We start from the raw sequence: 14,642 nt of genomic DNA, 5'->3' as shown, positions 1-14,642 counted from the left end.
AATTGAATATATGTTTACAAATACATACAGACTGATAGAAAGAGAAATTAATTCAAAAGTGAAGTGTATTATGCAAAAGCAAAATTGAAATAGAAGTTTAAAATGGCCTGCTCTGATGCTGGAAATTGCTTTTAACTGTTAGACTGGGGAATATCTAATAGAAAAAAGTCTTGTACGTAACCCTTATTTGCAAAGAGAAAGATATGGTCCATGACCTGGTTGCCAAGCAACTGCATGGCGTTACGAAACATTTTAAGATGTGCCACTCTGTGGTTTGTTGGGTCCTTGTAGGGAAGTAGACTCAGCCACATGGTTCTCTGCAAATCTGATCATAAAAAGAGTTTTAGAGTATTCTAGAGAGACCAAGTAAGCAGGACCGTAACTTAAATCGTATAAACTCAAGTTCCTTTATGAGCATGTTTTTGGTAACATTGAGTAGCCACAAATCAGAGGAAACAGTAAGGTCTGTGTATTTTCATCCCAGTGCTGGGATGTGAAACTACTCATACTCATGGCTGGAATGAAAGAATGGTTATTGATCCACTGAGGGAAAACATATACGCTTTTTTTCTGGTTACAAGCAATTTTAAAACAAGAAAGCATTATTGTGAGTTGTGTGGTTTTGTTGTTGTTGTTGTTGTTTTTGTTGTTGTTGTTGTTTTTTGTAGTTGTTGTTTGTTTTTTTTCCCTTTTCAAAGATTTTTCAAAATCTCCTTTCTCCACAGAAATTCTCATGCATTCTGATGTCTTTTCAAAACCTTTTTTCCCCACCTGTAAACTGAACAGAAGTTTCCTCTCCAACTGAGATGTTTATCTTTTTGCATTGTAGTTCTCTCTCTATATATGCATATAACAATGAAGGATATCACTTTAGATGTGTCCCACCCTCTCAGTGAAAGACTAGAACCTTCAGAATAGACCTACTTAAAAAATACCGAGGAAATTTACTAGATACATGGATAAGAAAATCTATTTATTCTTCATTATTTTTCTTAATTCAGAATCACTATGTCAATTATTCTAAAAACGACTGGTATAAAGATAAGCAAGGATATCCACCTATATATATTTGATAGATATTTGATATATATTTGGCTTTCTCTCACCTATCTTCACCATTGCTCAGAAAAAAAAAAAAAAAGTACAAAACTCAAAGCATACATTCATACAAAAATAAAAAATCTAGATTGCTGTTGATTTATAAGGTGTGCTTTTTCATGTTGTAGTCACCAACCCCAAGCTGTCTCTTGGCACAGGAGCAATATGCAGCTATAATAATAGTAGCTGTGTCACCAGCAATGCTGAATTCTTCAGAAAATTAAAATGAATGCCAAGTGGCACAGCTTACCTCATTCGTCTGGGACATACACTTGAAGATTTATGCCCTTTCTAGATGGATGTCTGAAACAGTTTTAATGGCCTTTTCAGTCCATACCTCACGTATTTCAATTAATGTGTGCCATACACAAAGAGGTTCTGGTTTTGACAATGAACTAGGAATTAGATGCTGGCTGTAGATACAATGGGATCGCAATTCTCTTGTTTACAGGAAATTTTGAAAAACAGAAGACTATCTTCAGCCAGATATGTTGTAGCTTTAACTGAAATGCAGCAAATGACTGCTATGAGGCCCAGACCACCTGCAACAAAATCATATTATATTTGATAGGTGGGATTTGATGATGCTGGTCAGGATCAATTGTGAAAACAAGCATCTCTGATCTGATTATCTTTGTGGCCAGGATTTCATTTTTTCGACACCACATGGATAATCTTTTCTTTGATAATAGTGTGACTTTGCCATTATTTAATCAGCTCACAAGTTTCTTTTCTTTTCAAAATTGTTGAGATTTCTCCAGGCAGAAGAACCTATCGCTCTGCAATATCCACTTCTGAGTAGAGGAACACATGCAAAATGTCGGAATGAAATGCGTTTCACACTGGAGAGGAACGGACAGCTTTTGGATGAGACTGTTCAAAGACAGATAAAATCTAAACAGCTAAAACCAGGACAGAGAATACCACTAAACTGAATGAAACATTGTCTATTTACTTTTTGAACTGATTCAAAAGCAAGGAAAAGCAAGCTAATATAAGCAAACTGCTTTCAATCCAGTAACAGTTGTAATTCACTGCTGTGTGTTGTAAGAGCGAGCTGGGAGTTCACAAGTTACAGCTTTTTAAAACACCTCATGTAAGAGGAAAGCACAAAAGCACTGCATCAGACAGTGAATTGTTCCTAAGGCACTAGTTCTTGAAAGATTTTCATCTCAATCATATGAGACACATGAATTCCTAAATTAGATCAACAGTGATGTGTACACAAAGACGGCATTCTACCTTGCTTTTCTTCCTTTTCCTTTCCTTTCTGCTTTCAAACTCATTGTAATAGAGTATGTTGCCCATAAGAAACTGGAAGAATCATAAAAGTCACAGAGCACACGCTAACCAAAATGCTCATCTTTGCTGTAGTGATCAAAATTCCACCTACAGTGGTCAAAATGTGTTTTCACCATTTAAAGTATATTTATATTGCAGAGGTCAGCCCGACTATAAGAGATGGAACTGAAGTTCCAGGATGGGTACCCAAGCTAAGAAATTTTTACTTCGGTCCACCTGCAAAATTTTTGCTTGGATCCTAAACGCCATGACTCTTCCTATCTCCATCCCTTTAACTCTTCATTTCTGCCAACAGTTCAGTTCTCAAAATAGGACTAATTGTGATAGCAGGTAGAGGGAAAAAAAAAAAAGGAAAGGAAAAAAACAACCAAACACTTTTTATTGTTTAAGTTAGCAGATTTGCAATGGTATTACTGTAAAGTTAAATATACATGGAGCCCTACTGTCCCATTTTTACAGTTGCTCTTACGAGCTGCATTGTACTTTATCTATGTTTACACAGATTTTTTTTTTTAGCTACCCTTTTATTCTTGATCTAAAACCTAAGTTGCCATAAATGTACATGAAATAGAACAGACTGAGAAAATACTTGAGAATGGTAATTTCTTTTTACAAAGAAACTAATTTATAATATGCAATTACTAATCAAGTAGAATAATAGTTCAAAAACTGGACTGTATTACAAAGCATTTCTTCAAATATCCATTTTGGATTATTGCTGAAAGGTACTAATTGGTCTATTCTAGACTAATTTACAAACATTCATAAAATAGTGAAAAATGCATGCTTTATAAACCTGATACTATTCATGCCTCTGGACTAAAAATAATATGAACATGAAAGCAAGTAATGAGCATTATTACATGTATATTAGTAGCATTTAAATTTTTCTTTCTTTTGTACTAACTGATTCTTCATTTTTTTTCTCATTTCTCTCAGATGATTTTTTATCTTCAGGTTTAGTCCACGGAGGGCTGTGCAACTTCTGCTGAAGGTGAAAATAGCATCAATGTAAGCATTGCACATGCAAAATGAACACAGATAGGCAAATAAAACAGGACATTTAAAATCAATAACAATTTTGCACAAAGCTGTATTTCTGTTAAATTGATATATCAAACACAACAGAATATGATATTCTTTGTTAGTGTCTAGAGAAGAATTCTGATCTCTACTAAGAAAGTATACTTAATTTTTGACAATGAAGAATACAATTTTTGACAATACCAATCTGATGCTGCACTATAATAATGAGATTTTTTTTTTTCCTCCCCCTTGGTCTATCAAATGAAGAGCACAGGAGTACAACTCACATAAGACTTTTGCATTGGTAAGATTTCTGAGTACATCTTGACATAATTGCAGATGTAGCACTGTTTTGATAACGTCCACCTCCTCCCCTTCCCAGTGCTGTGGACATCACATTATTGAAATGTCAGTTGACTACTAACCTAGTTCAGTTCTTCGAGTATTAAATAGTTTTGCAAACTGTTAATAGCCAGGAGCCATTTTGAACAAATGAATGGAAATCTGTCAGAGTTAAAGTCTGTGAACTGAGTAAACAAATCTATCTCAAAAGCATTGGAGTAGAATTTGCATATACATTACAAGTAACTGTATGCTTTACAAGACCTTTTAATACAAACACAAGAACTTCTCGGAAACAGAATACCTGAAAGCTTCTCTCTGTTTCAGCTGTCTTCAAACGAGATGTTGAATTATTGCGATTCCCCAAACATGTCTTGCCAACCTGTCAATACAGATGTCACAGATAATTACTTTGGATTTTTTCCGAAAATTGTGTTTTCTTAGAACATTCACAGTGTTTTTTTTTGTTGTTGTTTGTTTGTAGCCTAGTAGATGAAATAGAACAAAAAGTTATCATAGGCAAGTGAATCCCTTTCTATCATCTCTACATAGTCTTATGTGGCTGTAAAGGTTTAGTAATTTAACGCTTAGATAGCTCTTTTTCCTCATGTTTAAATCTCATCAGTAGTGAAGTTTATTCCACAGTGGTCCCTTAAAACAGGTTAGTAATTACAATTTTCTATTGTAAGTGAGGAAATGTAACCAAGAACTGAACAAGAGCATTAGACATCAGGACTCCTCTATTACTGTTCTTTTGTCTGAACTGCTGCATCTCTTGCATACATCACACATTGAGCTTATTGAATGGGGAAGTCAGAGAACTCTTAAGGTATACAAAAGCTTGTCAGATTCATCACTGTTTTATTCCAGCCAGATTGTCATTTTCTTTGCCAATATGCTTTTTAATATGAGGGAAAAAGGATTTGAACAATATAAATAAAAACTTGAAGTATTACACAGTAGATTGCAAGCCAAAGAGAATTATAAGTTTTAGGTAAATCTTCATTATAAGACTTAAGTCTTACTAGTGCTGAAAATTCTACTGAAATTAAATTCAAGTCATTCAGGACTGGGATTAATGACACTATAGGTGAAGAAATTAAAATGTGAAATACAGTAAGATATGGATAATTTTTGGTCATTCCTTTAAAATTGCAATTTTTAGAACACAGTTCTGATGTGCAATGCTCAGATTGGAAATTTTATACTTGGTAATAAAAATGTATCCAATCAAATATAGTGAAAATTAAAAAAATAAAAAATAAAGTCATCAAGACTCTTTACAACATATCAGTGATTTTGCTTATTTCAAACTTTAGCAGGTTTTCCCCTGCAATGGTTCCTTTTTAGCATAAATGGAAAATTTTTGAAGCTAGGTCAAGTTTGAATATTTTTACACATCAGACATATTCAGATGAATTGGTGAAAAAAGGCATCAAATTCACCAGTAACATAGCTTAATGACATTTCAGCAACTTCTTTTATATATGTATTTTCTGAGATTATGGTTGATAATATTAATCTAGGATAGAATAAGCCCTGTGTGTTCAGAAGAGCAAAAGAAACAAATAAAAAGAAAAAAAAAGTCTCTACATGATATGTTTTTCAAGGCTTTTTACTTGGACAGTTTTTCTTCAGAAAAAGGGAAATAAGTCTGAATTCATCCTATAGCAGTGTAAATCACAGCAGGATAAAAATTATCTCATTCAGCAGAGAACACTGAAAATAAATACCCTATCATGCAAATTAAATATCAAGAAATTGTATAAATATCTTTTCAGTACAAATGACATTAGATTGAAGTTAATTAAAAAGTAAGAGATTGACAAGGGGGAGGAAAATTCATTATGTTTTTTCACTTGAGAAATTCTGATAGTCCCTTGCCTCCAACGAAGTTGATCTACAAACAGGTGTGAATATGAACATGAAACGTATTATTAAGAAAACTACTTGGAGGGGAATTAGATGCCTCACTCCCAAAACCTTGTGAAGAGACTGTTTTTGCCAAAGACTTCACAGTACTTCAGGGTGTTTTTAGTCAAGTTTAAGCTACTAAAGTGAGCCTTGGAGATGATGCAATCAAAGTGATTTATGGTGGCGGTACTTTTTCATATTTTTCCCCACTATACACAACAGCTAATAACAGCAGGATGTACATTGCAGAACAGGGAATAATCAGGTAGTATTGATAAAATATCTTGATAAAGCACCTACTCTTTTTATAAAATAAAATAAAATACTAACAGGTAGCTTATATTCTAGATAAAGGTTAAAGAGTGAGATGACAGAGTAGAAAATCTTAGTAAGCTTTTAATATTTCAAAATCTTATATGTGTGGTCTTGGCAAAACATGTATTTGCTATATTTACTAGTGAGCTAGATGTCCTGGTTTCAGTTAGCACAGAATTAATTTTCTTCCTAGTAGCTGGTGGAATGCTGTGTTTTGGCTTAGGATGAGAAGAGTGCTGATAACACCCCGATGCTTTAATTGTTGCAGAGCAGTGCTTATACTAAGCCAAGGACATCTCAGCCTTTTGCTCTGTCCTGCCAACGGGCAGGCTGGGGGTGCAGTAAGAGCTGGGAGGGGACAGACCCAGGACAGGTGACCCAAACTAGCCAAAGGGGTATTCCATACCATCTGACGTCATGCTAAACAATATATAGGGGTGGCTAGCTGGGGGGAAGGGGCCGGACTGCTCGGGGTTAGGCTGGGCATCGGTCAGCGAGTGGTGAGCAATTGCATTGTGCATCACTTGTTTGTACATACTATTATTACTTTCCTATTATCACCATTGTATTATTATTGTTATTATTTTTATTATTATTTTGTTATTATTATTTTCCTGTCTTATTAAACTGTCTTTATCTCAACTCACGGGCTTCACTTTCCATTTCTCTCCCCCGTCCCAGAGAGGGAGGGGGGAGGGTGAGCGAACGGCTGCGTGGTGTTTAGCTGCCGGCCGGGTTAAACCACGACACTAGATAAAAACATTTTCAGCTTAGTCACATTTAGAAAAATGTGAAGGTTTCAGAGACTTGCAGGTGAACAGTCTGAGGGTAAAAGATGTTGCAGGTCAAAAAAGGAACAGCAGTTCAGTCTGTGTAAAGAGCACATAAATAACACTAAGGAAATATACAGTCCTTTACTAATCCATAATTCACTCTAAATTTATATACTAAAAATTATCAGGTAACTTATTTCACCAACACAGTGAAATAAGATATAGAAAATCTATATCCTATACATAGGATATAGAAAAACTGCTGAAATTATTAAAAATAGGGGAGGAAAAACATTTAAGACATAAAGAAATAAAGATTGCTTTACGCCCCCCCCTCCCCCCCCCAAAAAAAAATCAAACAAAAAACAAACAAAACAAACAAACAAAAACCAAAACACTAATGTTAAAAAGAATGCTTTCTAATGACTAATCCTTCGGATTCTTTTCATAGGCCAGGTAACAAGGACCTTCTTGGTAGGAAACAAGAAGAGGAGATTCATGTTTCTAGTATCTCACATTTTTCCACTCAGAAGTGTTTTCCTTTTGAGTAACCCACTGTATGGATCACTGTTGTAAAGATAGTAGACTGAAATGGTTTTCTAAGTAAAGCAAGTACTATATCTTTCTGTTGTTAAAATACAAAACATTAATTGTTGATTCCTCATCAGTGTGAAAACTTGCATATTATTAACAAATTCATTACAGATTGAGCATCGTAATAACCTTCAATACACCATCTGTCAACAGCAGCACAATAGCCAGGACTGTAACCAGTCACTATGAATGAGCTGTGTAAGCCCCGTCTCTCAGTTTGAAGTCTTGAGTCCCAAAAGTTGAGATAGCATCTCCCATCATAACCATAAACTGAGTTAAAAACAGCCTAACAGATATCCCATACACCATCACACATTCACACACATGCCTGTGTGTATATATATACACACAGGCACATATATACCTGTATGCATATACAAACACAAATATATATACATACACAATCTCTACTGCATATAAAGTCCACCTCAAACAAATTATAAAATAATAAACCAAGTTATTAGAATATCTTTCACAGCCATGAGTGATATATATATTAAAATAATAATAACAACAATACTTTTTTTTTTTTTTTGGGGGGGGGGTGGGGGTGGGGAGGGTTAGTTTTCTGTATGCTGAATATTATGAAGATTTTGTTTGTTTGCTGTCCCATCTGCACATCTCTTTCCATCACATTTGAGAGGTAACTCTAATTACAGTATTATAGAATAATAGTTCGATGTGGTAGAAACTAGCACAAACCAAAGAGTAATTGCTTTCAGAAAGGAAAAGTGTTGAAATATTGTCAGTGTGGTTTTCTATTTTCTGAAGATGAGATTTTAGATTTATTTTTATTTTTTTTTTAGATAAATACTGTGACTTTGCCATGCTTCGCATCAAAATTTCAGCATATCAGTTGTGCATACATCACCTAGCTGAAAGGAGCCATTATATTGTTTTCCTCATCCAGCTATATTCAATGTTTATTAAAGTTTTAATCATGACTGTCATCAGAGGTTCATCAGATGAAGAGAGATTTTGCTCTATATATTTTCTTCAGTACCTGAAAACTTTTCAATTAAGGACATTTAATCCTAGTTTCCCTAGCATGTGCACACAGAAACAATTGCCTCTTTCTAGATTCAGGAAGAAAACTTTCATTGCTTGTAATCACAGCCAGTACTTATTCAAGTATATCATTATTAAGTAAATTAGGGCTAAATCTTGAAATAATTTTATACATTGAAGAGCAATGAAACAAAAAAAGAAATATACGTTCCTTTGAAGCTTACTGAGACATTTTCTCTCTCTCTCTCTTTTTTTATTCCTACCAATTCCCTTATATTGCTTTATTTTAATAAAAAATGGTCACAGTTAATATGTCGTATACAACCATTAGTGACAGATCTCAGAATTTCACTCATGAATCAATTACACAGCAATCTTTATATTTTATGTGTGGAAATATTCTTTGCCTTGACATTAAATTGCTGTCACTGATTTTTCAAGTATGTCTGCCAAATGATTTATAATTATGGGCTTATTCTGAAGACAAATATTCATTATAATACACATGCTGTATTTTTATCATGAGACATCAGGAAAAACCTAATGTTTGAACACTTAATATTAAAAGCTCTAACACACAGCAGCAAGAATTCTGAACAACACTAACTACAACTGCATTCTGCCTTAAGCAATACATTTTGTGTATGCAACAGGAAAAAGTATCTGCAACAGCAATATGAGAGATTAAACAAGATATGATAATTCGGGTGGGGCATATGCCTGGGAATATTGTTCCATCTTGATCAGTTTACTACACGATTTTATTAGCTAAGTGAATTTATATGAAATTCTGGTTATAAAATATGCAGCTTGATCAGTAAAGTATGCAAAATTTCAGAAGTGATGGTATTCAGCTCACCGAGTGAATTGTACAGCTGAGCAGGAGAGGTTCACAGCTGGATGTATAAATTATAAAGGTGGATCAGCCAAGTGTGCATCTTCATTTAAAAAGAATTTTCTGAAAGCCTGTTAAAATTCAGCATGTCCCTAGGCTATTAAACTATGCAATTTCATCTGCAAACTGCTGAACAATGTAAATGGAAGGGTATCCTACTGTATCGACACAGCGAATAAGAATTCTTTTTGTTGCTCATATGCCACTTACCACAAGTGGACAGGAAATCAAGTAAATATTTCTACCACTGCTAAAGGGTATCACTAATGTACAGACTGAGCAAACCAAACACTTCAGCTCCAGCATTCCTTCACATCACCATACCCCCTGCTAGCTTCAGCAGGTGTTAAAGTGGGATGTGCTTGCAGAGCCCGAGAGAGGAGAAAGTCATCAGCTAGTTCTATACAAAGAAATCCAGATACCGTGGCCAGGTCAGCTGAGAAACATGACGAAGGTGATGCTCAGCTGTATCATTCCTACCGTCACTACCATCAGCAAAGTGCCATCTGGGATATAGGCAGAAGGAGCATGAGGAATTGTTTAGTTAGGATGGTACTGATTAGCTTTAACCAGCATAATTTACACAGGAAGAAAACACACTTAACATCATTGAATTTTGACTACGCTTAGATGAGATATCTCACTAGAACTAGCTTCAGATAAATTCATATTTCCAGATCTTTCTGTATGTTTTGTATTATTGGTTCAAATGACCTGAAACCTTTAAAAGACAAACTTGGCTAAAAGTAGCTAAGTTTTCCCACTAAGGGTAATTAAAAGTGAAAAGAAAACAAAACAAATAATATGCGTTAAAAATAAGAAAAGGCTATATTTCCTCATTAGACAAGAAGTACAAATTCTATCAAATGTTGTAATTACTTGGATGTTAGAATTGTTATTACCCTGTCAATAACCACATATGCTCATTGGTCTACCACATATGTGCTGCATGCCTCTTAAAGGTCTACTTGTTCATATAACAATTTTATACTCTGTGCACCTCAGACTGAATTTTTTGGGTCACAAGATTTTAGCTTTCTACAACATGAAGTAAATACTTCTTTGACATGTTTTATTTCTTCTGAAACTGAATGGATATTTTTATATTTTTACTCCTACTTTTTTTTTTTTTTCTCATAATAACACAACTTTTCCAATTTGTGAAGTTGAACATTGACAATTTGCATATACTCAGAACAGATGATGTTCTATTAAAATGCCATTCTTCTGTGGAAATAATTTTATTAGGAAAGTTAGGATTCCATTTTATTCTAGGACACCTTTTATAAGATCTGTTCATGAATTTATAATAAATACGTATTTCAATCTTTTTTAACCCACATTGTTTAGAAGATACGGTGTATGGTATTTATGAAGAGTGTTCATGTGTGTTCATAATACAGTTGTGCAGCTTTTCATACCCCTCTCTTATTTTAGTGCACCATGTACTTAGTGAACGATTAAAATAAATTGATGTAACTTCTTATGACCTGCATAGTCTTCATTTAGCTTACAAACTTAGTGAATTCGTTTCAAGAATTCTATAATTGAAGTTTTGCTACAGTAGTGATTTCTTTTTTTTCTGTCATTACTCCCTTGGGATAGTGATGGGAAAGCACAATGCGATCAAAGCTCTGCAATTGAAACAGACAGAGAAAAATGAAGGTAAACTCTGTGGTTGCTTAGAAACGTATAAGTTTTGGTCCAATACTCAGTGTCTTTTGTCACTGAATGATTAATGAACATGCAATGTTTGTTTACTGCAGGAAATTAAGGCAGTAAATAAAAGCACTACCGCTTTTATTTATCAGGGAAGTCTACAAGGGCACAGAGTAAGAAATCTATGATGAGAACAGAGAACCAAGAAGTACTTTATATTTCTTGTTTCGATTCAGCACTACAAAAAGAAGGTTTGAAACGATATGCATTAGAAGTATTTGATGTGAAAAAGAGACAAAGTACATTCTTACATACAAGTAGTTGGCCTTTGGGAGAAAAAAAAAAAAAAAAAAAATACAAACACAAGAGCTTTTGGGAAATGACACACGGAAAAGGGCTCTGCAGAACTCTGGTTCTGTACAGAGACTTTCAGGAGCCCATCACAGGGAAAACATACCTGGGTGAGGCCAAGAAACAAATTTAATAATTATCTAACAGATTTTTATTTGCTTTTATTTTTATTTTTAATAAAATTAAAGTTACCATTTCATGGTCTTGAACAAACCTAAGATGATTTGAAATAATCAAGATGTACTACAGGATATCCTACCTACTTCTGGCTAAGACAAGTCATGTCAAATTTCATGACAACAAAGGTGTTGGCAGTGTCTAAACTGAAAATCAGCTCGTTTCATTAGTCCTGTCTGTATCCTATTTGTAAACATTTCCTCTGTATTCATTCTAATGTATAGTATATTAATTAGATTGAACATGCATACAAGAAAAATTGACATATGTTCATAATTGCCAATTTTAAACACCTACAGGAAAGGTTAGCCATACAGACCATTGCTTGAAACCAACAACTTGCCATTTCCCTTTATCTTTTGTCTTAAAAACTGAAATATTGCATGTTCTTCTCTAGTTATTCTTTACTACAGTAACTCTTCAAAGACAAAAATCCTTTTTTTTTTTTTTTTTTTTTTTTTTAACCAGAGAGACAATTAGAGGCTCTTTGTGAAGCTCTGAGAAAATATTGTAGAAACACTAGGTTTCTAAGCAACATCTGAATTTTAAGTATATTCATTCAAGCTCCCATTTTTTTCTTTTTCCCTTCCCAATTTCGTTTTCTAACAAATGGTACGTGAGAACTTGTGCCGTGTTCTTGGCTTTGCAACCAAGAACAGCCTTCATATCCTTTTCCTCATCCACCCAGTGCGTCACTTTGTCATAGAAGGAGATCACGTTCCTCAAGGAGGACCGGCCTTTCATAAACCCATGCTGACTAGGCTTCATTGCCTGGTTGCCCTGCAAGTGCCACGTGATGACACTCAAGATAATCTGCTCCATGAGCTTCCCTGGCACTGAGGTCAAACTAACAGGTGTATAGTTCCCCGGGTCTACCTTCCAGCCCTTCTTGTAAATGCGTGTCACATTTGCTAGCTGCCAGTTGACTGGGACCTCCCCTGATAGCCAGGACTGTTGATAAATGATGAAAAGCGGCTTGGCCAGCTCCTCTGCCAGTTCTCTCAGTACCCTCAGGTGGATCCCATCCAGCCCCATCGACCTGTGTACATCCAAGTGCTGTCGCCAGCCATTTCCTGGTGGATTATGAGGGCCACATTCTGCTCTCCATCCCATTCCACCAGCTCACGGTGCTGGGTATCCAGGGAACAACTGCTCTTGCCGCTAAAGACTGAGGCAAAGAAGGCATTAAGCACCTCAGCCTTTTCCTCATCTCTTGTAACTAAGTTTCCCCCCACATCCAGTAAAAGATGGAGATTCTCCTTAGACCTCCTTTTTGTGTTGATGTATTTATAAAAACATTTTTTGTTATCTTTAATGGCAGTAGCCAGTTTGAGCTCCAGATGAGCTTTGGCCTTTCTAATTTTGTCCCTGCACAGCCTTGCAACATCCTTATAGTCCTTATAGTCCACTCCATCCTTATAGAGTGGCCCATCCTCTTTTCCGAAGATTATAAACCCTCTTTTTTCTCCTAAGCTCAAGTCACAAACTAATTTCTTCCTGTGACTTTTAAAAATTGTACTGCAAGTTCTGTTTCTACTACGGATAAATATCACACTGATTACAGTTTCCTTGCTTGCAGGTGTGGCTATCCTAACAATTGATTTTGTAACTCATCTCTCAGGGCTATTCCTCCAACAGACACTAGAAGCACAGCATGGTGAAACTTCACAGACAGCTTTTTGCATATTAGTGTGAATCTTACTTCTTATGTGAACAGAATAAAACTATTAATATTAAATAGTATACCTATTTTTCAGTTGGAAAATGAATTTATAGTTACACAATTAAGGGCAAGACAAGACTGACAAAACTATTTCTAGCTTAATTTTCCAATAAGGAGTATTATCCAGCAAGGCACAGTGAATTTATATGTCCCAATGGCATTCTTTCTCTAATTTTACAGCTATTTCTACAAAGAGTAGATTTTGTCAAACACAGATTTAACACACCTCAAAGATTTAAAATGTAATGGAAATGTGAGTCCCACAGAACATAGAATTGGTCTTAAAATATAATAATTATTGAGAGATTAAATGATATAAATCTTAATCTTATTAATCAAGTTTAGATATATAGCCTACTTTCTTTATCTGTGAATTATAATGCACTTAGAAGGACAAAGGGAATAGGGTTAAGGTTTAATTTATCTTCAGTCATGACAAATAGTTCAACTCCTCAAGACCTCTAACTCCAGTTGGAGTCTTCCTCTGCTTTCTCTCTTCTCATTTTCTCAAAATACTAATTTGAGCCATACTGACTAAATGGCTAAATATACTAACTGGTAGCAGCAAAAAAAATTACACCCTCTCCCCCAAGTCAAAATAATTAAACCCCCACTTACATGGAAAAGTGCATCTTTTCTGTGTCTTTCATTGCACGGTTTAACATAGAAATTTGACACTTTCTCACATTGAGCAATGTTTTAATTCCTCTTTTTTGCTGTTTTGAAGTATTCACTTCAGTAAAAAGATTACTGAACCTCCTTTCACAAACAGTCTGCAAAGCTCTACCTAAACTAAACTGTATTCCATCAAATGTTTCCTAATTTTCCCAAGCAGTAACCAACCTCCATTTGGAGTTAGCTCCAGCTTCAGAATTTTAAATCTTATTCTTTCATATCCTTCTTCAGATTTTAGTAGGTAGGGACATTTTCTTCATCTTTAAATATAAAGAAAGCTGCAGCATCAAATGATGCACTCTTCTGGATATGCAATTTCTTTCCCTCTGCCCCCCCTAGAGGTTGTGGCAGAGGGGAGCTCAATTATGATTGAATAAATTATTAATGCTTGCAATAAATGGGTAATAAGAATAGCTTTTTACAATTTGTTGGGTGCTAGCAAAAAAGTGGGTAGGTCAATCACCTAGACCTGTTTTCCAAACATTTCTTCATGCTGCTATATGCTAGTATGATTGCTATCAGCAAGCTACTCAGTTACCTCCACAGAAGTTTGTTGTGTTCGGAGGAAGGCCATGTGCTCAGTAGTTCATTCAAGAACCATTATGACTGTATTATTTTTTTCCCCTATTTTTTATATTGCACCTTCAGATTAGTCATGGCAGTGTAATATTTTTTCAACTACTTTACTGAAAATATACTCTGAGCATAAATGCTCTCTCTCATTTTTCTGTTTTATTTTCCTTCCTGTTTTGTCTTATTTGTATTGTTCTAATTGCAGCCATAGTAAATG

General features: G+C 34.9%; 1 protein-coding gene across 7 annotated transcripts in view; it reads right to left on the bottom strand.

Annotated features, from left to right (window-relative positions):
- Nucleotides 1-2,756: 2,756 nt before the first annotated feature.
- Nucleotides 2,757-14,642, bottom strand: part of LUZP2 (leucine zipper protein 2) — a 246,775-nt gene continuing 234,889 nt past the window's right edge. For 5 of the 7 annotated variants that reach the window (XM_068684972.1, XM_068684966.1, XM_068684968.1 and 2 more), the window contains 2 exons: nucleotides 4,073-4,150; nucleotides 2,757-3,388 (listed from right to left, as the gene is read on the bottom strand). In XM_068684972.1, the coding sequence (XP_068541073.1) occupies nucleotides 3,281-3,388; nucleotides 4,073-4,150 (186 nt within the window). In that variant the 3' untranslated portion in view covers nucleotides 2,757-3,280. The remainder of the gene's footprint in view (nucleotides 3,389-4,072; nucleotides 4,151-14,642) is intronic. The other 2 variants (XM_068684973.1, XM_068684971.1) reach the window with 1 other exon arrangement.

Source organism: Anas acuta, chromosome 5 (genome assembly GCF_963932015.1).
Source record: "Anas acuta chromosome 5, bAnaAcu1.1, whole genome shotgun sequence".
Classification (NCBI taxonomy): domain Eukaryota; kingdom Metazoa; phylum Chordata; class Aves; order Anseriformes; family Anatidae; genus Anas; species Anas acuta.
Note: the sequence above shows the minus strand (reverse complement) of the source record. Positions and strands in the feature narration are given on the sequence as shown.